This window comes from Phyllopteryx taeniolatus, chromosome 8 (genome assembly GCF_024500385.1).
Source record: "Phyllopteryx taeniolatus isolate TA_2022b chromosome 8, UOR_Ptae_1.2, whole genome shotgun sequence".
Taxonomy (NCBI): Eukaryota; Metazoa; Chordata; class Actinopteri; order Syngnathiformes; family Syngnathidae; genus Phyllopteryx; species Phyllopteryx taeniolatus.
Genome location: NC_084509.1, coordinates 6,486,061 through 6,509,331, shown reverse-complemented (window position 1 = coordinate 6,509,331; position 23,271 = coordinate 6,486,061). Strand labels below are relative to the sequence as shown.

The 23,271-nt window shown below is 39.8% G+C and overlaps 1 protein-coding gene across 7 annotated transcripts in view; it reads left to right on the top strand.

Annotated features, from left to right (window-relative positions):
* Positions 1-23,271, top strand: part of LOC133482545 (galactosylgalactosylxylosylprotein 3-beta-glucuronosyltransferase 1) — a 95,176-nt gene that overhangs the window by 60,398 nt on the left and 11,507 nt on the right. For 4 of the 7 annotated variants that reach the window (XR_009789827.1, XM_061782787.1, XM_061782790.1 and 1 more), the window contains 4 exons: positions 9,694-9,849; positions 11,423-11,565; positions 18,230-18,298; positions 19,317-19,828. Coding sequence is in view for 6 of the 7 variants with exons in the window: in XM_061782787.1 (XP_061638771.1) it covers positions 11,454-11,565; positions 18,230-18,298; positions 19,317-19,828 (693 nt within the window). In the remaining variant the exon portion in view is untranslated. Of the gene's footprint in view, positions 1-7,832; positions 8,046-9,693; positions 9,850-11,422; positions 11,566-18,229; positions 18,299-19,316; positions 19,829-23,271 lie in introns of those variants that run through there. The other 3 variants (XM_061782792.1, XM_061782788.1, XM_061782793.1) reach the window with 3 other exon arrangements.

The following is a 23,271-nucleotide window of genomic DNA, read 5'->3' as shown; positions in this document are numbered from 1 at the left end:
AAATGCAACTGCAGCTATGTTGACGAGGAGACATTTAATAGGTTCTTAATCGTGGGTGCCTTCGAAAAGGTGTGCAATAAGCATGAGGAAGCAATTAAAATTATGATGTATCCAGTAATTGGCCAAGCAAATAACTGAGTCAAAACCACACACGTGTTGACAGCTACCAAGCTAATGACAGCACGTCAAAGAGGGAAATCACGTACTTGCAGTAATTATGTCATTAAGTACCAGAGAAGGACACAAACTGCCAGCTGTGTTCCCTCCCTAATTGTAACGTATAAAATTCACGTGCATGTGACTTACACATACTGTAGTTTAGAGACCTGGAGTTATCTAGTAGAAAATGGTGCGGAAAACACACACACACACACACACACCCACACACACACACCCACACACACACGCATGCTGTCACATTTCAGCCTGTTTGTCGATCCGGCTAAACAAGCTTCACACCTTGATACTTTTAAGACACACATTTTTCCTGCACTGGTGTAGGATGTCAAGTCTCGCATCCCAAGGCTGCTAATGGCATTGAAAAATATTTCAGTCCTGACTTTTTGTTTTTATTTTTTTATTCTTTTGTTTTGCTGCTCGAAACTGAATTACTGAAGTAGGTCCCAAAGTATAGCGTTGTTTTTTTTTTGTCTTGGTACACCACTACAATAGATTTGAAATTAAACAGTGACGTTGTTATTGAAGTGCATACTTTGAGCTTTAATTTAAATTGATTCACAAAAATATGTCATTTATGATTTAGGAATCACTTGTTTAAGTGAAATTAAAAAATATATAGTCTTGGGGCGTTCTTTTCCTTTGTACATTCTGATGACTCTCTGATGAAAATAATTATTTTACTAGCATCTTAAATTAGTTTTTTCATTTATCAAATAACATTTCACATTAATTATTTTACTAACTAAAAATATGAGTTGCTCATTTTATAAGAAGTAAATTAGTATGGTAGTTTAAGGAAACCAATGTTCACACTGCAGGTCCATTCTGATATTTTTGTCTATTGTGACGTAACAGGTTTTTTCTCATGTCGATGTACACAGTACTATTACAATTTTTTCATATCCGACCCAGGCCTCGTTTATATGTGGGTATAAATCGGATATGTGTCCGACCTATACGTCATCAAACAGAGGTCACAATTGTTCAACAAAACTGACACGCAACAAAATGGCAACGGCGGATAAAGCAGCAAGAAATTGTCAGGGGCGAATCGAAGATGCTTTAGAACTGGTAAATATAAGAAACTGTTGGCTCCAGTTGCACAAAATCATTGAAATTGCCACAAATGTGTCATTGCGAGACATACGCGAGTGTCCACATTTACTTCCATAAACACAGCGTCCATTCGCACTCACCGGAAACAGGATTCTGCCAGTATCGTTTGTATTTATTTATTTATCTTTATTGGCAAAAACTGGGGCACGATGGGCGACTAGTTAGAACGTCAGCCTCACAGTTCTGAGGACATGGGTTCAATCGCCTGTGTGGAGTTTGCATGTTCTCCCCGTGCCTGCGTGGGTTTTCTCCGGGCTCTCCGGTTTCCTCCCACATCCCAAAAACATGCATTGATTGGAGACTCTAAATTGCTCGTAGGTGTGACTGTGAGTGTGAATGGTTGTTTCTTTGTATGTGCCCTGCGATTGGCTGGCAACCAGTTCAGGGTGTACCCCGCCTCCTGCCCGATGATAGCTGGGATAGGCTCCAGCACGCCCGCGACCCTAGTGAGGAGAAGCGGCTCAGAAAATGGATGGATGGATGGCAAAAACTGGCATGAATAGGCTTCCATGTCTAAATGACTTGTCAGTTATTTTTGACGTGTCTTTGTTATTCCACTAACAGCGGTTGCCTAAAAACCTGGACTTCTCAAACACAGCGCCAGAACAAAATCCCCCGGGTTTAATTAGCAATGATCAACTTCATAATGACATATATTTTGATTTCACAAGAGCATATAATTGGAGGACTTTGACACCGGGGAGTCTCACTTTGGCGAAGTCCAGGCTCTGACCCTTGTTACAGTGCTCCCAACTCAGTGGAGATAGAAGGTGTAATGAAGAGAAGATGAATACCTCAAAACTAGCACTCAGAAGACAGCCTTTAATTAGCAAATGAATCCAGTAGCTCCCAATGCCGACCTCTGACCTCACACCAAAGTCTAATAAGCCTGTACACAGTGAAACATGTCACGAGCTGTTGCAATCAATCCCCAGTAGACTCCAACCCTATCGTTTAATGAGATAAACGCTGTCCTGCTCTGGAAGGGTCCGAGTCCGCATTTATGAATCACTCCTAGAGATTCACTAGAGGTTTTAATGTATCGATTCATTACATTTTCAACGAAAGTGATTGCTTTATGATTGATGTTGTTTATTATGACCGCTGCACACCAAGGACGATTTCTAAATTTATACCAAAACACTAAGGAGAGAGACCATGAATCAGTATCAGTGCAAAAAGGTTGTTTATTTAAAGAAGGCTTTGATTAGTAGTTGCAGCAATTAGCCAGGTAGTGCAAAAACCAAAGCACATCAGGAATCAGAAATTGTTTATTTGCCATGTTATGATTTACATAACAGGATGGTTTTTTGTTTTTTTGTTTTTTATACAATGGCTACATTTTGGTCATGGTTAATTTTGAACTATAAGCCATAAATATAGTAGGCTTCATAATCAATTTCAGGCAATTAAGTTGCATTTCCACTAAGCAGTACAATGTGGGTCAGTAAGTTTCAAAATATTTGACCTCTTTTGGTACCTTTTGGTTGGAATATGAGTGCCGCTAGTGTAAAGTGAGTAGAAAATCAGTGATTCCCAACCATAGTGTGTTCCGTGATATATCATCAGGTGTGCCACAGAAAATTATACTATACTATAAACTATTATTCATTCAGAAAAAAATGCACATAGTCACATATACTTAATACTAATAAATCAAGTAAATAATGGAATTAAAAACACTTCTTGGCCATAAATAAAAACAGTGAGTTCAGCAGTAACTGAGCGTGCCGTGTGATATGCCGCTGTGCAAACTACTTCATTGCACACGGTTCCTAACCTTAAAACGCCAGATTTTGGGACAGTTGTAAATTGTTGACACCTTGTAATTAATTGCCGGATTACACACTCTCCTGTTGGGATGATTCACACTATTTTGGTATTTGATGAAGCAATCGCCACTCCCTCTACACACCCTGCAACGGAAACAAAAGTCTGATCAAGCTCTACAGATCCACAATGGATCACAAACTAACTGAAATGTACCAGTTGGCGGCTCACTGAGAAAAAATCTGAAACAGTGCCAACATGTCCCGTGTGGCTTCCCTCAAGATGACATTTTCACCAGACTGCATTGTGATCCGAGATGAGCTGCGTCAAGTCTGTCTCCGTGTCAGTGACACTACAGTCTTGCTGTAGCTCCCTGACTGTGGCCAAGATCGCGATGAGAAGCTGTGTCAGGCCCCCACCAAGTCCCACATTGAAAATGTGCCCTGACTGAGCGAGCGGTGCAATAAATTAGTCAGAATAAGTTCAGGGCACACTGCACTCTCCCCCGTGGTTATCGGCAGAAAACAAGTTGCCTAAGGCTTGGTGCTCCTAAATCTTTTATCGTTGCTTAGGCAGGCTGATCCTGGCATGGACTCGGGCTATCAATCACAGCCAATCCTCACAGCTAATGCCTTATTCAAGATTTCATGGGTAGCCTAAATCAAGCTTGAAAAGTAGCATTTGCAGTAATTGTGTCAAGTGGTGCAAGGAAAAGGCTTGATTTTTTTCAATTTTATTTTTCAAAATTTTGCAGAATCCCATACATACAAGTAGTTTAACTGCTACCCAATTATTATAGTAGAAAAACAGTAACAGTCTTGATTTTAAGAGTGGAGTATTTGGTGCACCTTTCGCAGTATTCATACAGTAATTGCTTTTACTGCGTTGATATTTTTTGCAATTTAAGTCCACTTCATGAGTATCACATTTTCAAGAGGAAGGTGCGGATTGGATTGATGGGGCATATAAAATAAATCTAAAAGTAGCATGAAGGTGACCTTTCATTGAACTCAAGATGAAAATATGAATGCTGCCTTACTATATGACCATTCTAAATGCAGATATTGAAATATCAATGCTCAGAAAACCATCTTGTTTTAAAAATATATTGTTTTCCAATGATTGTGAAATCAATCACAAACTGCAGTTAAGGAAATGTTTTGGCAAATATGACGTGGTCATTGCGAAGCTCTTCCCCCAAAAATCTATTGCTGGCATTTGTTTGTTCAACATCTGTTAGCCAGTTATTACACCTCCGGTTAATAATATCCATAGGGAGTCCCTAAAGTTATAAATTAAATGTAGCCTTGCTAACATCGTAGCCTTTGCTAACATAGCCATGCTTACAGTATGCAAGCTTTTTGTATTAGTTCTGCTTGGTTTTTAGAGGTGAGACTGATAAAATGGATAGCGTACATGCCAATGTTGGTGCCAGAACGCAACTGATGGGTGGACTTTCAGTTGGTGCGGGAGAAGGGTGGGGGGTCGGGACATTTTAACACTGAAAATATGTGTACGCCAGCACATGCACACCCAGACACACACACATACGCACTCATTAAACCCTTATAATGCCACGGTGGCGCTCGCACAGTCAAACATAACATTAGAACAGGTATAAACCACAGCGGCCATATACAAGCGCATGCATGCGCGCTCACACACACACACACACACACACACACACACACACATTCAACATTAAGTATTATAAAACAAATATTCAACGACGGGCATTGAGTAAGTGAAACACATGGCTTAGCTTTAAAAGAGTCGAGTTGGCGTACTGGACATTATTCTATACGTGACGGGCTGGCGATGGTGTCCTTCCACTCGCTTGTGTCACGTCCCATCCCTCAAATGCTGCTGAACCAACCTGGGTCTATTATTTTATTGAGTATTGTGTAGTCTCAAAATGTGTTTCTCAAAGTGAATAATTAATTCTCGCATAGGCTGCTGTCTGCGATTGGCTGGCAACGAGTTCAGGCTGTACACCGCCTTTCGCCTGAAGATAGCTGGGATAGGCTCCAGCACGCCCGCGATCCTAGTGAGGATAAGCGCAGTGACGGGCGGTGAGGTTCATGATTGGTGAGGCACTGACTAGTCACATGACGTATGGAACGCGATAAAGCTCAACTCAACACTGCCACATGCTGGTTGTGGCACCGTACATAGCAGACTCCACTGTGCACTTTTAGTGGCTTTTCTGGTCGATAAGAAAGACTAAATGTCACACACTTTCATTAAATATATTAGACAGTCTGTTAAACGTCAGTGGGTGTGGCCCATGCATGCTGAGCAAGCTGAGCTACATGAGGAAATATTGTTATGTTCATATTTGTTACTCAAGCTGTTAATATCTGAAGATGTTTATTATTGTATTGTTTTTGGATTATTGCTGTATTTCAAGTTTAAAGTTGTAAGAAAATGTTGCTTTGTGAAAGGGACAAAAACAAAAATGTAAACTAAGGAGTTCATGTGTTCTGCATTGTATCATTTTCTAACAATTTTGTGGGAAGTGCAATGTCATTGTTACGATGATTTTTCTTTGTTTTAATGCACGGCAGGTGTTTCCTTCACACCTGGTTGACTTAACTTAACTGGTTAACTGAAGTGAATGGATAGTCGAGTACCTAAAGGTACAAAAAGGCCACCTTGGGCAGGCGAGGCCTCTTTTACACCGTTGGTTTTACCGAGTCACTCTTCCTGACTGCAGAGATAGTGATACATAGCTTGGAACAAATTGAGGTGGGAGCTGAGCAGAAACAATTTATTCTTTACACAACAGCTTCCCTTTTACAGATTCTCTTGACTCATTGACTTGTCAAGTGGCGTGAGATGTTAGCAGGCTGTTTGTGTTTCCATATAACTTTTATTGTGATCTAAATGTGACAGTTTCTAGCGGCAAAAGCATCTTTTTTTTTCTTTCAAGTCACCTTTTTAGCACCACTTCGGTCTTCTGCCACTTGGTTGTGTTTATTGTTTTTCTAACTGCATGATGCTCCCATTATTTGCTCCACTATAAGAAGTCTGCATGCCTCAGTACACGCAATCGTTCATAGTGGTTCTGCATTTTGCCATCCCTATGATTTCAAAAACAATGGAACCTCAAAGATTAATTGTTCCCTTAGCAAATAATAGCAAACTTAATTTCTCTGTTCGACAGTAAAACTGCTACCATCATAAAACATTCATTCACGGTGTAAATGACATACTCTTGGGTAATCATCTTCAGTGATGTCACATAGTCTTTCGTCGAGATGTCTCCAAGATAAACTAGTTGTCTTTCAAAGAGGATCTTAAGGACACAAAGCAGGCAAACAGAAATCCTTAATCTCAAACTACTGTATATTACATTCAGAAAACACAAATTAGCCGTAGTAATGCAGAGACGCATAGTGATAGACAAAGACACAAAGATGTCAATGAAACCAAGATCAGAGACTCACTTACTGACTTGCAGGTTGATAGTGATGTACAGTAACTGAACCGCGGACCAAAGAGTCAAGGAGGGCAAAGGCCTTCAGTTCATTCAGGAAAAATGCAGAACCTGTGCTTCAGAGAACCATAGAGTATATGAGAGAAGTCCAAATGCAGAGTGAAAAAAAATACAATTGCAAGTAAAGAAAATGGAGCTGCCGTGGATACATGAAAAACAGGAGATGCAATTGATAATTGAGGAAAGAGAAAAAGAATTGCAAGCAAGAGAAGCACAAATACGGACACCAATGGAATTCAAACAAAAGGACTGAATGTAAATCAAGAGAGACTCAATTTCTATCAGAAGGAAAACTTAAAGCAGGACTTGCTGAATTGCAAAAGTTACTACGAGAAAAACAATCACATATGCAGCACATTGTTAAAATTAAAAGTGAAGTAAAATAACGAAGCCGAAGTCCCATTAAATCTATTTGCCACATCCTCCCAATCAAAACAACAACGTTTAGATCAGCAAGAAAGATTAGGTCAAACAATAGCTAACTTCACTAACGATGCTTTTGTCAATGCCGAATCCAAAGGTTTTTAGAAGATACCCTTCAGAGTATTGTACCAGAGTATTGTACCTGGGGAAATCAATTATTTATGTTTTCAGAGCCCAAAGATAATTTTTGGAATTTCTTTAAAGGACACTAACGACATCAAACATCGACCAGTTGACCAGTTCATGCGACCATGAGGAAAATACTAAAATAATCACAAAATTACCCGGACGATGGATTAACGCTTGGGGTAGAGTGTCTGGGTTACAAATTAACTGGAAAATATCCCAAATTGTCTGACTTCGTAGAATTCCTACTGGTAATGAAGCATCTCTTGCTAACAATCCTTACACCTCAGTGGCCTACCAGATATCTTTTGCCCATATCAACATCATTGTCAGCATTTAGAAATTGTAAAGGCAATGTTATAAATGTTTTATATTACATTTAGGTGACATTACCTGGAGTTACCTAAAATTGTAAAAAAAAAAAAAAAAAAATTTTAAATAAAATAAGGAATAAACAGTGCTGGTTAGTATACTTCCCTCATAGATCAAAGGTTTAGAGTTTGAATCTTGGCTCAGATCCATCTGTGTGGAGTTTTCCTGTTCTCCCCTGCTAATGTGAGTTTTCTCTCCATTCTTTCGCTTCCTCCCTGTTGGATCATTCACACCCAACACCTACAAAAAATAGACACAAAGGAATGAAGACGGTGGTTTCTTTTTACTCATGAGGAGGACGTATGGGAGATTGTTCTATTCATTCTCCTATCATGCTCTAAACAATCTCCCCCGTTGCTCCTGTATTTATTTGAAATAGGGAGGTATCTAAGTTACAAGACATAACATACTGAGTTACAAGACATAACACACTAAGGGGAGGGTTTCAAGGTGAAGACATGAGACCAACACCCGGCCACGTCCTTGGTCAAGGCGCCCCTCTCTGACGATTCCCGCTGAGTCATCTTCCAGAAGGCGAGACATCTTCCTTTCCCCCAAGGTCAGCAAGCAACCATCAAAATCGTCCTATAATACTAACGCAAGCTAAGCAAATAAATGATAACTTCTACAATTTATTTAACACTCCCACATTCCAAAAATATTTTAGGTTACTTGAATGGTGCGCAGGTGTAAATATGGGTATGGTTGTTTGTCTATATGTGCCCCACAATTGTCTGTCGACTAGTCCAAGGTGTACTCCGCCTCTTGTCAGCTGGGATGGGCTCCAGCTCACCCGCAACGCTAATGAGGAGAGGCGGTATAGAACGAGTTGCTTAGTATCGCCTCGCAGAAAGACTACATGTAGCTAAATTTTTGTACATTTTGTTGTTCTTCTGTTATTGTTCCTCTACAATTGTATTTGTGAAACTAGCCCTTTTTTTAATACACCAAATACTGGCAGAGGGGGAGGAAACGAGGAAGTAGGGAAGGAGGGAGGAATTGCTGTCCCATTGGGGCAAAGGGCGGTGGGTGTTGGTGGAGGTGGACCTTAGTGTGGGTGGTGTCCTGTCGGCCGGACTATTCTTGGGTGGGGCCCTTGGCCCGCCCTCTCCACTTGGCTGGATGGAGCGGGGTCCTTCGTCCCCATCATGCTTGTGCAGCAATTCCAGAACACCTCTGACGTTTACTGTGCATCCAAGATGGTGTCAATTCACTTGCATGTGTCCGCAGACACAACCCATGGGACTAAGGTTAAACGGTTTAAAAGGAAGGTTAAAAATACAAAATAGCCATATTGTAATACGTAACCAGGACAGCAATGTCAAGGTTTGTTTCAAGAAGATTTTGGTCAAAAGTATATAACTTAAATGTTGCCAAGCACAGTCCTAAGCAATTCTGGAGCTGATGCAGCATGCAGCCAACATGAGCTGAGAGTAGAATGAGTCTCCGTGAAAAACAATGCTGAAGATAGTACAGTACATAATGCCAGCAGCCTCAAACAGCAGATAAGACATCATGCCAGCATCCTCAAACTGAACTTGAATTGACTAAACCTATATCTCCCTTTCCACATGATGCTAAAAGAAAACAGAAAATATGCAGAAGCATGCACATGGATAAATACAGTACATGAGCACAGACACACAAAAGAGAAGTGGCAGTACCTAATATACAACGGTTTACAACCTTTGTTCAGTAATTATGTGACATTACATTAGCACACTGATCATGAAAGTGTTTATGGCCAAGAAACTTTGTGTTATATGTTTATATGTCATCATGTGCAACCCTCGCTGTTATATCCAAGCCATCAAGTCGAGTTAATTGTGTCCTATGGCTTTGGATACAGGATACTAGAGTTTTTACATTTAGGGGAACTGCATGGGAATTTTTGAAAATATAATGGGCATATATGGGAATTTATGCCAGAAGACTGGAAATTCTCTGCTGGTCACATGTTGATGTGCGGTGGATCCTGCGGTGAAACACTCCAAGAAAAGTTCCACCAGTGTCTGGAAAAATATGATATCGAACCAAAACAAAACAAACAACAACCAAACAAATCAGGGACTTCCAACAGTCATATACTGTATGACTACAGAAGGGTAAAGAGGAAAAGTGGGATGGTAACCATTGAACAGGAAATGGAGCTCTCCGTTGCTGTATCAATATTGAATCAATACTGATGACAAGTCTTTATACTACAGACATGGACGAGGAGTTGCCTGTCTGATTGGAGGTGGAAGAAGAGGAGTAAAAGGAAGCACAATGGAGAATGTCGCTGCTACATAGCTCACCAGCAAGCTTTGTGGGCTTCCCAGCTACGCATCACTTGTGATATCACGATCCAGTTCTGACTGTGGGTGAGTATCACCGTTTTCAGATAGTTTGATACGTTCTGTGGACCGTGGACTGTAAGGACACACGTAGTGGTCAGTGCATATACATGAAGTGAAAATGAAAGAATATGGTAAGGTAATAAACAGAAGTGGATCCCAACATTTTTGACGATACGATTTACCACAACGAGATGTGTGGGTGTCATGTGATCTGGAGCAGGACCGTTTCATGTGTTAGGGGTACCTCCCTGGAAGGCACCAGATGACTTCAAAAAGGCGCAGCAGCTTGAGAAAAAATAGGGGGGAGTTTGAGTTCATTTATCTAAGTACCTCATAGTGGAATTGTTTAAAGTTCAATTTACTGACATTGAGGCCAGTTTACAGTTTGTGAGAACCTCCACTACAGCGCGTTGACAGAGCGCTGGCCTGATCTCTAAGAGCTCAAAAAATCAGAGCTTTGCCACGTTGGAAAAACAAACATGATGAAGTCAAGTGAGGACATCAAGGTTATCTTTGCTTTCAATTAAAGAATGACATTTTTGAAAAGAAAGGGGACTGGCCTTTACCTGACGAGAACGCTCTACCAGAGGACACAGATGAGAGGAAAGGGAATCTTTCCTTGCCATTCTGTTTATTTCTGCTGGTGATGTAGTTTTTCTTCTGCCTACAATGTGACATGTATCCGATTTGTTCATGTCAATGAGAACAGTACAGTTTTTTCAGGGTTTTTTTTTTTTTTTTTTGACAGTACAGATTTTTTCATATCCGACCCAGGCCTCTTTCATATGTGGATATAAATTGGATATGGATCCGACACGAGCCATTCATTTTGGTGGATAGGTAACCCGGCGAAGCCCCAAAAACCTTGTTGGGTACCTAGTAGAGAATTGCTGTGTTGAAATTATTATTTCAGTGCCATATAAAGGGTTAAACTTGAGTCCAAGTTAATGCTTACACTAAATTAGAAATTCACTCAAGGTGGTACTGAGACAAAAATGAGACAAAGATCCTACAACACCGACGACAACATCCAATCACTGCTATATAGAATAGATAAGGTTGTGAGTGTGTGATTAGGACTTGGGCTGTGGGCCAAAGCACCTTCTGGTGACTTTGTTTCCTGTCATTTGGCTGGTGAATATCTTTAGCAGGGGGTCCTGACCCTTTCTCAATGATGCCGCATGGCACAAGCTCCTCCTCAGGGCTTCTTCCTGCAGTGTTGACCTTCTTTTAGTTGGCAGTCACACATTAGGAGATGCTCTATTTCTTTTTTATCAACTTCTGCTGCTCCACAAGCTCATTCCCTATGTGTCTTAGCTTCTGGCAACCAACAGAGGTCGATTAATTACTTCTTTCCCCCCTGTTGTTCTATTGTCTTCAAATTTTGTCCCGTAAGAATGTGGGCAAGTTCAAGTGCTTATTATGCTTCTCCTGAGTCGTTAAATGCTAATTAAGGTGCTGTAAATGCACTTCTCATTTCCTCGCGAATAAAATTCAGCAACATGTTTAATGACTGTAGTGTGAAGTTTATTTTCCATATGTCCATGCTAGTTTAAGCTCAAACATGGCTGATGATGTGTGTTTTGTTTCTCTGCAGGTAATGCAGAGCCAAATAACCAATCCTGGAGATGCCGAAGAGAAGAGATATTCTTGCCATCGTGTTGATAGTGTTACCCTGGACTCTGCTCATCACCGTTTGGCACCAAAGCGCTATCGCTCCACTCCTCGCCATCCACAAGGGTATGTATATACTGCAGCCGCACTCTACGGGACATATCGAAGCTTAAGTGGGTGCTCGAACCTCACACCGCACTTCAAATTCAGACATAGAGCCTGCTCATTTACAGGCTCTCTCTTGCCTTGACCATCGGCTTCATTGCCGCTTGACAACACTCATCCAGTCGTTGTGGATTTGTCATTTTGGAGTGCATGATGAGGCTCCGGTGCCTCCATATAATCTACACACAATTATCTACACACGTAATCCAACATAAGAACATAATATTGTAAGAATTGAGTAGTAAATGGAACAAAAAGTGTTTTGTTGTTGTTTTTTTAGATAATTCAGTTTTTTGTTTTTTTTTTGCACCACACATGCCAGAAATATGGTGAATATCCTGCATTGAAAGTATCATATTCTTACAAGAAAATAGTTGATAATTTATATTTAGAATGTGTTCATATATTTTCATAATACCACAACATTCTTAAGATAAAACCTTGTAAGTGTGCACATGTTGCAATGAAAACAAACATTTCGCCCAAAAAAATACTGTCTTGCCATAATTGCAAAGCTTTTAAGACATAAAATATATATTTTGCGGCACGGTGGATGACTGGTTAGAGCGTCAGCCTCACAGTTCTGAGGTGCAGGGTTCAATCCCCGTCCCTGCCTGTGTGGAGTTTGCATGTTCTCCCCGTGCCTGCGTGGGTTTTCTCCGGGCACTCCGGTTTCCTCCCACATCCCAAAAACATGCATTAATTGGTGACTCTAAATTGCCCGTAGGCATGACTGTGAGTGCGAATGGTTGTTTGCTTCTATGTGCCCTGCGATTGGCTGGCAACCAGTTCAGGGTGTACCCCACCTCCTGCCCGATGACAGTTGGGATAGGCTCCAGCACGCCCGCGGCCCTAGTGAGGAGAAGTGGCTCAGAAAATGGATGGATGGAATATATATTTTCTAAATTCATTCATTCTCGGACCAATACCTACCTCAGCTGCTCACTAATAAGAGCACTGGTAGTTACAACAATCTTACTCCTTCAATAATTAAAACAGGAGCAGTTTGAAATTCCTCATTCCTCTTCAAAAGTCAAAATCTTTGAGGGCTCACTGAAGTCCTTATTTTAAAAAAAGCACTTCATGATGTTTGGTCTCTAAGACAAATTGGTGATGTTTGTAATAAACTTGTTAAGCACTGTACATATTAGTCCATAATATCCCATCTAATCAACCAACTATCCATTTGGGTTAAACCATATCCCAATTTCACTGACTGCCATTCACCAGTAATCAATTACAGGGTTAATTTAAGCTGCATTTGGTGTCATAAATGTGTCCACCAATTAGCTTAATGGAGTCAAAACAACATGCAGTCCTAGTTATTAGTACATTATACTCATGAGCCTTCCAATCTTTCGCCCCTGAGACCACAGACCAACAGTGTGAAATGTCAAGTATGCTCCTGGGTAAACAAAGCCAAATTAGATGGACAGGAAATCAATGTGCCTTTTTGTCCTCACTTTATGATGTCAAAAATGCATACAAAAACGGTTCATACATAAGAACCATTGCAAATACAGTGACACAAAATGTCACTTTAAAATCTTATGCGAAGGAGTCAGGAAACCGTGAAGTGTGAAACAAAATGTAAAATATACACTGTTATTTAACCCCGACTGCTCACAGGCTTGCTTTTGTGAGCTCTTATAAAGAGGAACTGGAGGTTTTGGCAGCATACTTCCTGGCAGGCTGTCGTGAACATCTGGCCATCAGCAGATTGTGTTAATCTACGGGCCGCACAAAAATCCTCTTTTATGTCTCAGGTGTGAGCGGCTCCGAGGATGAAGAAGATTGATTTTAGCCATGACAAAATGAAAAAGCATGAATATACTTAATGATTCTATATCTATATGGTACTATTCTCTAATCCTATTATAACCAACTTGGCCTAACTATTGAGGTCACAATATACATTTTTAGATTCTCCGATGTTAACATATAGTATATGTCAGGATGACAGGAAGGGGTCACAATCTTTCAAAATACAGCTCACAACAAACGTTATACATAGGCCTGTCATGATAATTACTATATCGACTTATTGTTCGATGAATAAAAATGGACACGATATTTTTTCCGGACTCGATAAATGGTAATTGTTGTGGTGAGCCAACAGAGTTGGATGGCTGTCTCTTTAGCCGCTAGTGGGCTCATGGAACTCTGGCGGACCGATACACTCTTGCCGGTGTTGGCTCCGTCAAATACTCCACAGCCTCGCTCCATGTGCAGCATGTAGATTCACACAACAGAGACACTTAAGGGAAAGTTAAATGTTTGTTGTGCTCGCTAGCCCGGCCCCAAGCTAACGACCTAGCGAGTTCAGGAACTAAACAGCTTGGTCCACCGAGGCGAAGTCGTAACGTCAGTGCCTTATCTGAGTTGTTCTGTGTGTTAGTCCCCAATGAACACAAACACTCCGAGTACTCCGACGTAGTGCCAGAAATGCGGCTTGTGATTTTTTTTGACAAGACTCGCCCTATGTATGTGCGTGTTTAAAAAAAAAAATGCTCACGTGACATCGCAAGCAATCACGGCAGATAGTGGTGTACATACACTGTAAAAACGTCTACCATACGGTCTGTAATTGTATTATGGTCTTATATTTCCCTCTCACCGCACCCGTTCACTTGGGTTTTTCTTCCGAGGGGGAAAGACGACGCCACTCGCTGCGGACTGCGCGAACAGTCTCACCGGCTTTCACATGCGGGGGGCATAGCAGCCCCGAGCCTCACAATCCATTGATAAAGAGAAGCCTGGGCAGCCCATTGGCCAGCCAGGTCACCGCTCTGCACAGAAATGAAGCATAGAACCGCAAGGAACCTTTGAAGTGTAGTGGAGCAGGCAGGCTTGTGAGCTAGCTATCTACCGTCTTAATCAAAGCACGAGCAAGTGATCCACCACGCTGTCACAGTTAGGTTATGCGGGCTGGCCATCGCTGGCTAAGCACAGTGGCGTGGTCCAAGGCAAACCCGGTCTAACCGGGCCTTTCACATTCACATGAACTCACGTATTGTCTTTCAGCTCAGTTTTGACAAAGGGTGAGTACTGTATGACATTTCGCCCAAATTTTTCCTGCTTTTAAAATCTGTCATAATTATCTGACATCTTCAGTTAATGTACATAACTGTTTTTTACAGTATATTCTCCCCCTGTCCAGTAAATCACCTTTACCACCCAAAATTTTCAATATTAATGTTGATTGTCAACTTAAAAGCGTGAATTTGAGAACATTCTCCCACTGCCTGACCAATAAAGCCCTTAAAGTCTGTTTTTTTTAGTGTATAAATAACCAAGTCCTTTTTTTTCATAAGTTGGTTATCTGTTCATAAAGTAGTTATTTATATGATAATAAACTGGTTATTCATTCATAGATGGATTATCTGTATGCAGTTTTCCCCCCTCCATTGGGGGGTTGGGGGTTAAATTCCAATCCATGTCTGCAATAAGTGAAATTTATGAAATGGAAATGCTCTATTTAAAAACACTCCAGGCATGTTTTGTCGCATTTATGGAACTTAACCTTTTTGAAATTATTTTTATCATGACAGGCCTAGTTATACATAACTTACTCTCATACATACATGTATGATATGATTTAATCCTTTTGTTCATTACTGAAGCCATTCTCATTCACACTGGAAGTCCTCAGGTTGAACCGATTGAATCAGAGATGCTAGTAGACATTTGTCAAACTTGTTTCACTTCATCACAAGTTAGCCAGTGTGGTTTAACAGCAACATGCATGCCTGCAATTCCTTTGCAAGACAAACACGAATCTCTTTTGGTTTTATTTACATTAGTAATAGGAAAGGGCTGAAGAAAAAAGTCTGTGAATCTCGTACGCAGCCACAGTGCAGTTTCCTGAAGAAAGATAGGATGTTCAAATATTAATAGGATCAACCAAAGATAAGATCTTCCTGCTGCTGTAAAATGTGATTTCTAGTCAAGGGGTGTCTCAACCCGGCGAAATAAGCACAGGAAGGTCAAAGTAGCTCAAGCCTCCTTGTGAGTCCCTCGCTGTTGTTGACTGGGAACGCCTGTCAGGATCACAGACCGTGACGGTTCCGGCAAGGGTTGCGGGTCAAGAAGTTGGTCTGGTCCCTTGGGGTGGAACTAAACACATGGCTGCCCAAAGCCTGCCCACAACTTTCTTGATGTACACTAAACTGGGAAAAATCATTCTTTAAATCCATTAAGATGGGTTTCTTTATACCATAGTAAGTATAACTCTTTTCAATTTTAAAATAGTTTTTAAAATAACGGAAGCTTTCAATCTAACCCATTCCAGATTATCGCACGATTGCTTCCAATGAAAACCATCCATGTTCAATCACCGTGGTTATTTGAAACATCTTTTTGGGGTAGTTTTAATATTTTGAAATGTTAACAGTTTTAGAATGCCTACTCTTTCTACAAAGAACGGTTCGAAAATGAAATAATTGACAAGTATTATTTGCCATGTGTTTCGTGGTGTGTGAGCTATTACAACAAAAATTACATAAACAATTTCCATAAAATTTTGATAACATGTTTGGTGAAAACCCAATATAAATGCAGTCAGAGGTAGGGGTTGGCGATATGGTTATGGATTTTTTTTTTCCACACAAATCAGATTTAAAAATGTTTTGCCCCTTCGCTTATATCGTAGAAACCACAAATGACAATGAAATTATTCAAATCAAGTTTAATGTTTGCCCTTTTTGTTTTTTTATGTTTATTCTCCTGATACCAATTAAAATAAAAGAACAAAATACGTTTGTAAACACAATCCCTAATAAATTAACGTTTTAAATGTTCAACAAGTTAGCATAATAAAATAAAGCATCAAATTACAGGGCTCGGCTGTTACATATGTCTGTGGCACCGAGCCCCCTCCAGCTCTCTCACACTTTTAAAAAAAATAATATTTACAGTTTTACAAGTGAGGCAGGTCAAAGATTTCCAACATGTTGATAAATCACTGTTTTTTGGAATGTACTATAGCTGTAAATGGGCACCATATTTGGTAATGTTCAGCACAATTGATTCGGTGATTGCCTTCCAACGGGCTCCATTCTTGTTATACGGAAAACAATGTCAACTGGATTTCGCTCTCGTTGTCTGTTTGTTTTGTCAAGAACTCACTTTATTGATAATTTTTTTTAGAGGTGTTAGAAAAGTTGCTAAATATAGCGACCAAATTGCCAAGTGGGCAACAGTGCCTGTGCTTTTTGAAACTAGCACCTCTGTTTGTAGCCATGCTGTTAGAGGAAGCAATGCATGTCAGTGGGAACTAGTTTTGAACAGAAGTTGCTAAAAATAATTGATTTTATTTTATTTTATGTTTTGTCCTCATGACAACCTAACTTGAATTAATCAGTAAAAAAAAATATTAATTTCCTATTCATGATCCACCCCTGAATCCCCCCAGGAGATTGCAAATACTGGAGTCCCATCTGTCAAGTGTGTTTGGTCATTTACCACAAACCAGAAAGCAGCCTAAAATTAACTAAAACAGAAATGGACAAACATTCATGGATACAACGCTCCACATTGACCATTTGTTTCCTATTTTGTCATTTAAGTCATCTAAATCCATCACCCCAGAATTAAAAATGGGATGGTCCCATCCTCCATCTGCCATCTTCTGTGAACTAGAAAGTGGCCTTGTAACATAAAAATGATCAAACAAACACAGGACTGATGCTCAATTGTACGGTTTTTTTTTTTTAATTCTCTTGTTTTTACCGGTTCAGGGTGTTTTTTTTTTTTTTTAAATCTTCCATTTTTTTTCAGTGTTCTTTTTAATGTTTTCTTTTTAGATGGGAACCAATCCCAAAACACTTACTGGTTGTTTTTTTTTTTTTTTCAATGCAATTATAATGGGCGTTAATTATCTGCAGATTTTTGCTATTCGCGATCTGGCCCCCTCCCTATCCCCGCAAATAGCGGGGTCCACTGTATTTCTTTGCAATTTTTTTTTCTGAATGTTGATTATATTAAACACTGCCTATGGCAAGCAGTGTTGGACATTATAGTTGTATAGTGAGAGTTAGTAACTTAACTACATTTGTGATAGTTTAGGCTATGCTTTTCACCCAAAAAATATAGACTAACCTTGATGTTTTAGACATTGCAAATCAAAGTCTGTAAATTCTTGTCAATCTTATTGGTCTTTTGCAGCCCTTGGAATGATCTCATAATTCCAATTTTACATTCTTAGCAAAAAGTAACTCTTGAAGTGAACAGACAGAAGTATGTCCTGAATGGACAACAGAGAAATGTATGTTCAATGCATCACATTTTAAAACATTTTAATTCCCACTTGAGTGATGACGGTGCATAGAGTTCACAACAGTCAATAGGATCTTCAACCGTCCTCACATGGTATACAACAACCATATGTGTGACATACATTTGTGAAAGCAGCACAGCAGGCGAGTCAGTAGATAAGAGTGGATGTGATGACACTTCAATATGAGAGGAGAGAATCCACCACATTTTTCTTCCTGATATGGAAAACTCCAAAGTCAATGTTTGAGGATTAAAAGGCTTCTTTATGCCTTTCCGTCCTTTTCTAGCGCTGTCTCTCCATCCGTCAGCTGTGTTGTCCTCTCATAGTGCCTGCTTTCACTTTTTGCAGCATGTCACCACCTAGTAAAAGAGATCTTTATCATTCCAGAGAGGCTTGCGGTCCGCCACCGACTCTCAGGTACACTTTACCCCCTTTGGGATTAAGCGGGGACGTGCGGTCAGGAGAAGCAGGGGAGGCAGAGGCTCACCTGCATGTGAAGAGTTAAAAAAAAAATAATAATAAATTACATAAAAGTATTTTACCTTTCAGTTCTCTGATCTGTTCTTTATAATGATTTTCATTTTGGATCCAATATTGTCTATGAGTTTATCATTAAATTTGTTGAATTTGCGTATTTCCTGTTTAAATGTATGGGTGAGAGGGGAAAGGCCGAATGCGAGTATGGTATCTGTGGAATGATCAAGATTCTCCCATTGAAAAGACTCAAAACATTTATTCGGAATAAGACTCATCAAGAAAGACTTTCTTTGCTGGGAAGACTGTAATCCCTTTTTAGATTGAGAGACATTTGAGGCTCAATGTAGAAAATTAGGACTCTTGCAGGAAAGTAACAGAGTTAAGGTAAAACAACTAAACATTTTTAATTTTACCAAAAATGAGCTTAGGCTATGCAGCAAATAACCCAAATTAAAATTAAAGCTAGACTTTGAACTTAAATATTTTTTGTTATTCTTTTGTTGTGCAGTTTGTAGTGGGTAATAAGCTCTTGCGTTTGAAATAATTGATAGATTATTTATTCAACATATAAACACTTCATAGGAACAAAAGTAAATTTAAAAGAAAGAAAAATAACATCAGTAGATGTCTTTGTTCAGCACAGTTTACATTTTGAAAGGGAGTAGGAAGAAGTAAAACCTTATGTATTTATCTAACTTATCTATAACATTCTTTATGGCCAAATATTTGTGTAAAAGGAATGCTGATATAGATATATTTCTTCATGTCTGGCTGCCAATTTAATGGCTAATATGCCACTCTGTTTGGCTCATAAATTTGTATATCTGACTCTAATATTAATGCCTCACCAGCCATGAACCTCACCGCACGTCACTGGCCGTTAACGTCACCTGAGGCAAGCGTACAAAGGGCGGCCCGAGGTTGCACTAATGCCGTGGGTGTCTTCTTAAACCTGCAGATGACGGCGTTGAGGGCAAGAGGGAGGCGGGCGGCCAAGCAGGAGACTCCAAGGAATACTGCGCCTCAGATAAGGACATTGTAGAGGTGGTGAGAACTGAGTATGTGTACACGCGGCCGCCGCCTTGGTCTGACGTCTTGCCCACTATCCACATCATCACGCCCACCTACAGTCGACCTGTGCAAAAGGCCGAGCTGACACGGCTGGCTAACACATTCCTCCACATTCCCAACCTACACTGGATCCTGGTGGAGGATTCCCAAAGAAGGACGCCTCTTGTGACGCGGCTCCTCAGAGAAACGGGCCTCAACTACACCCACCTAAATGTCGAGACGCCAAGGAACTATAAGCTGCGGGGCGACACTAGGGACCCTAGAATCCCCCGGGGTACCATGCAGAGGAATCTGGCTCTCCGGTGGCTGAGGGAGACCTTTAACGCTAATAGCACTCAAGCTGGAATAGTCTACTTTGCTGACGACGACAACACTTATAGCCTGGAGCTCTTTGAGGAGGTTAGTGGCCATTTCTTGTGTCTGCTTGCTTCACAAAACTTTTCTTCTCATGCTCTTCTTCTCTACCTTTTGTTGAGCCTGGTGAAAAGCCAGAAAGGGAAAAGCAAAATGTTCATCCTTTGATGCTTGCTGAACTGAGGTCTTGTGAGGTATTCTAAGTTCTTGCTTGAAACCTTGCATGATGGCCCTTGTTTCTTAGGTATAAAGTGTTTCCAAAAAAAATCTACGAATCATCATCATCTTTCCTGAAATAAATGAAAATGCAATTAATTCAATCCAGCCGTCCCCCCAAATAAATATTTCTCTATAATATTGTACTTTATAAAAACATACAGTAATGATGTAGTTAAATAGAATGTAAAGAATTAAACAATGTTTGCCACATTTTTGCTTAAATTCAATGGACATTGTGCTCCTCCTTCTGGTGTGTGTACCTTGGTCAACTGAAGGAAGTGTAGTACAGACGTCCAAATAAAAATGGAGCTGTTCAAAACTCTTTGGTATGTCGCAATAATATTTGTCATTCTTTACAGAGGATAAAACATATTTGACTTTGAGGATTGTTATCTTACCTGTCTCTGTGTTACTCCACAGTGCGTTAAAATAGTCATTGCTTGAAGGGTTAAAACACAGCAACACAGATTGTATTCATTAGCCCGTCTATGACATTTTGCATTGTTTGTTAGCATTGAGCTAAACTGCCTTATCTAAAGCAAAGCTATGTGGTTGTTTGTAATACATTTGTCTAAAAAGATAGATCAATAGATAGATAGATAGATAGATAGATCTTTGATGTTTAGTTTCACAGTAAACTTTAACTGGGAGTGACAATAAACAGCTGGAAGCCTCTATTTTGAATTGTTCAAAGAGTGATGGCTCGTGTCTCCAAAAAACCTGTAAGTTGGGACACTCAAGGCACTGCTGTAGTTATGTTTTGATGCTGGCTGAACTGAAAACTCAAATCTCAGGTGTGACATCATGTATGATGGCAGTTTAAACAACACCGTTTTGCGGTACTTTTTGCGCAAAATTTTAATTACTTTTCAAATTCTACAACCTCAAGGGTGTTTGAACTAAGAGGTATGCTGTAGTTCCACGAGTACCCAATAAAGGGTTAAAAGCCTTAAAAGCTGTCCTAAAGCTGCCCGCTGTCCGAAGGAGTGATGGAAATTGGTGCATTGATTAGGAAGGCGAAATTCAGCAGCTCCAGAGTGTCCCTATTGACTCTATTGTGTCGCTGAATGTTCATTGTTCCACTTGCTTTATGGGAAACCAATGGCAGTATAGAACACTGCTCAATCAGGCTGCTTTGTAGCAAACTGTGATCCATAAAGAACACAACATTTTCACTCAGACCCAGTCATTAACAAGCAATATGTTTGGCTCCATAATCAGCACATCTACCAGCCAGCCATTTTGACATCAGCTGAATTAACCGAGTAGAGGCACTCAGGCAACATTCTTCAGGTATTGGTCCAGAGAGAGCTCGTAGCGTGCAGTGTGTCAAGTATTGACGGGGTCTGTCGTTACCTTTCCCTGGAAATCAGCCAAAGTGCTCAGTCTCCTTCAGAAGTGCTCCATCACCTCCAACAGGTCCATTTATGTGGCAGTGTAACAGCCCTGAAAGGACAGAGACGCCAGAAACAAAGAGTGGACAATAAAATCAAAGACAGACGCAAATCCGACTGCGGTGACTTTTGCTGACACCATAGAAAATATGACCCTCGTCTGCAACTTGACAACTGTGCAAACAAGGTTGAAAGGAGAGTGCGTGCCGATATGTGCTTTATATTGAGGTCATCATTTTCTAATGCTGCTACCAAAATAAGCTTTTGCTTTCAATATCCAAAACAATCTGTGGATAATATTGATCAAGAAAGGGAAATTATCTCAATCCAATCGAACCTCTGAATTTAAACACAATCCGTTTCAGCACACAGCCTCACCTTTCACTTCCATTTTCTTCTCTAAACAATCAAGCCGCTCTTTCTTTCTTGCGAAAAAGCCAAAGTAAAAGCAAAACAGACACCCACAGTTAATGCTTTGACGATCTTGAGCTCAGGCATGACAACAGTTTGAATTCTGATGTGATTTTGTGTTTCTGAGCATTTTTTTTTTTTGTCAAATTCCAGTTTGCACAATCACAGGGCCAATGGACTTCAGTTTTAAGCAGCATGCAACTGTCCATTGTGTCAAATATCACAAAAAAATACATGTGTTCAAACACTGAATGGAAATACTGACTATATTGCTGTTGTTGCCTTGAGTGTCATTGATTTCTTTCTAAAGGCATACTTTTCAGTTCGTGTCTTTAATTAAAAACAAACAAAGAAACTTTGCAAGTTATTGAGCCTCCATAAAATTGTTTGTTTCCATCTCAAATTAATTATTTATATCATCATATATAATACATTTACAGTATATTTACTCTGCGGCAAAAACTATGCAATTATATAACTTGCCTCTGACATTTTTTTCATCCCTTAAGAATGCAAGACAGAACAAACACAAAATTAAAAAAGATGCTGTTTGAGTCAGTGCGACGCTCTGTGCTTGCCGCATTGAAATATATCTGCATTTGCAATGCTAAATGTGTTTATTTAATAGAATTTAAATAACTGAACGGCCGACACATCAAGGTCCTGAAATCAAAACAACTGCTGCACATTTTGATTGTTTGGACACAATCCCTTATCGCAAGAAGGCACAAATGACGCATATCAATGAATTTCTTTTATCGTCCCTGCATCCCCAAGGATTGTGCATTGAATGAATACTTGCCTTTTCTCTTCTTTTTGGGGAGAACAGATGGACTGACTTTTCTTTAACAGTCTCTTTGTCTTAGACACACAGCAACAATGAATAAGAAAATCGGACGTATTGAGCATAATAATCACATCAGTGGGAGAGCGTATATTAGTTACATAGTACTAGTTAATGTCTTTTAAAACTCATTAGTTGTATTGCTATTGTTGTATTGCTAGCACTGAAGTATAAGTTATATGGCAATGTTACTTCCTCCGAATAAAAATGCATAATGAGTTATGCATTAATTTCACCTCCAAAAAACTGCAGAATCCTCAAGTACAGTATGAAATTTAACTTGAATACACTGACAATGTCAAAACAAGAGATTCCTAACAATACAGACTTTAATAGGCTTACTTTCCATCAAACGTTTGTACCATTTTACAAAATGAAAGAATAATGCAATAAATGTATTTTTTTACCCCCACAAATTTAAATAAAATGTATTAACTTTCACTATAAATCCTCACCTGATATGCACATTCAGAATCAGTTTTTTATAATAATTTTGTATATACCGGTATTGTGCTGCAATCCAACTACAGTATATTTATAATTTCATATGTACATGTGACTAAAAAGCAAAGCCTTGAGAGAGTCTCAGTTGGTGAAATGTAAGTGCTGTAATTTGTTCG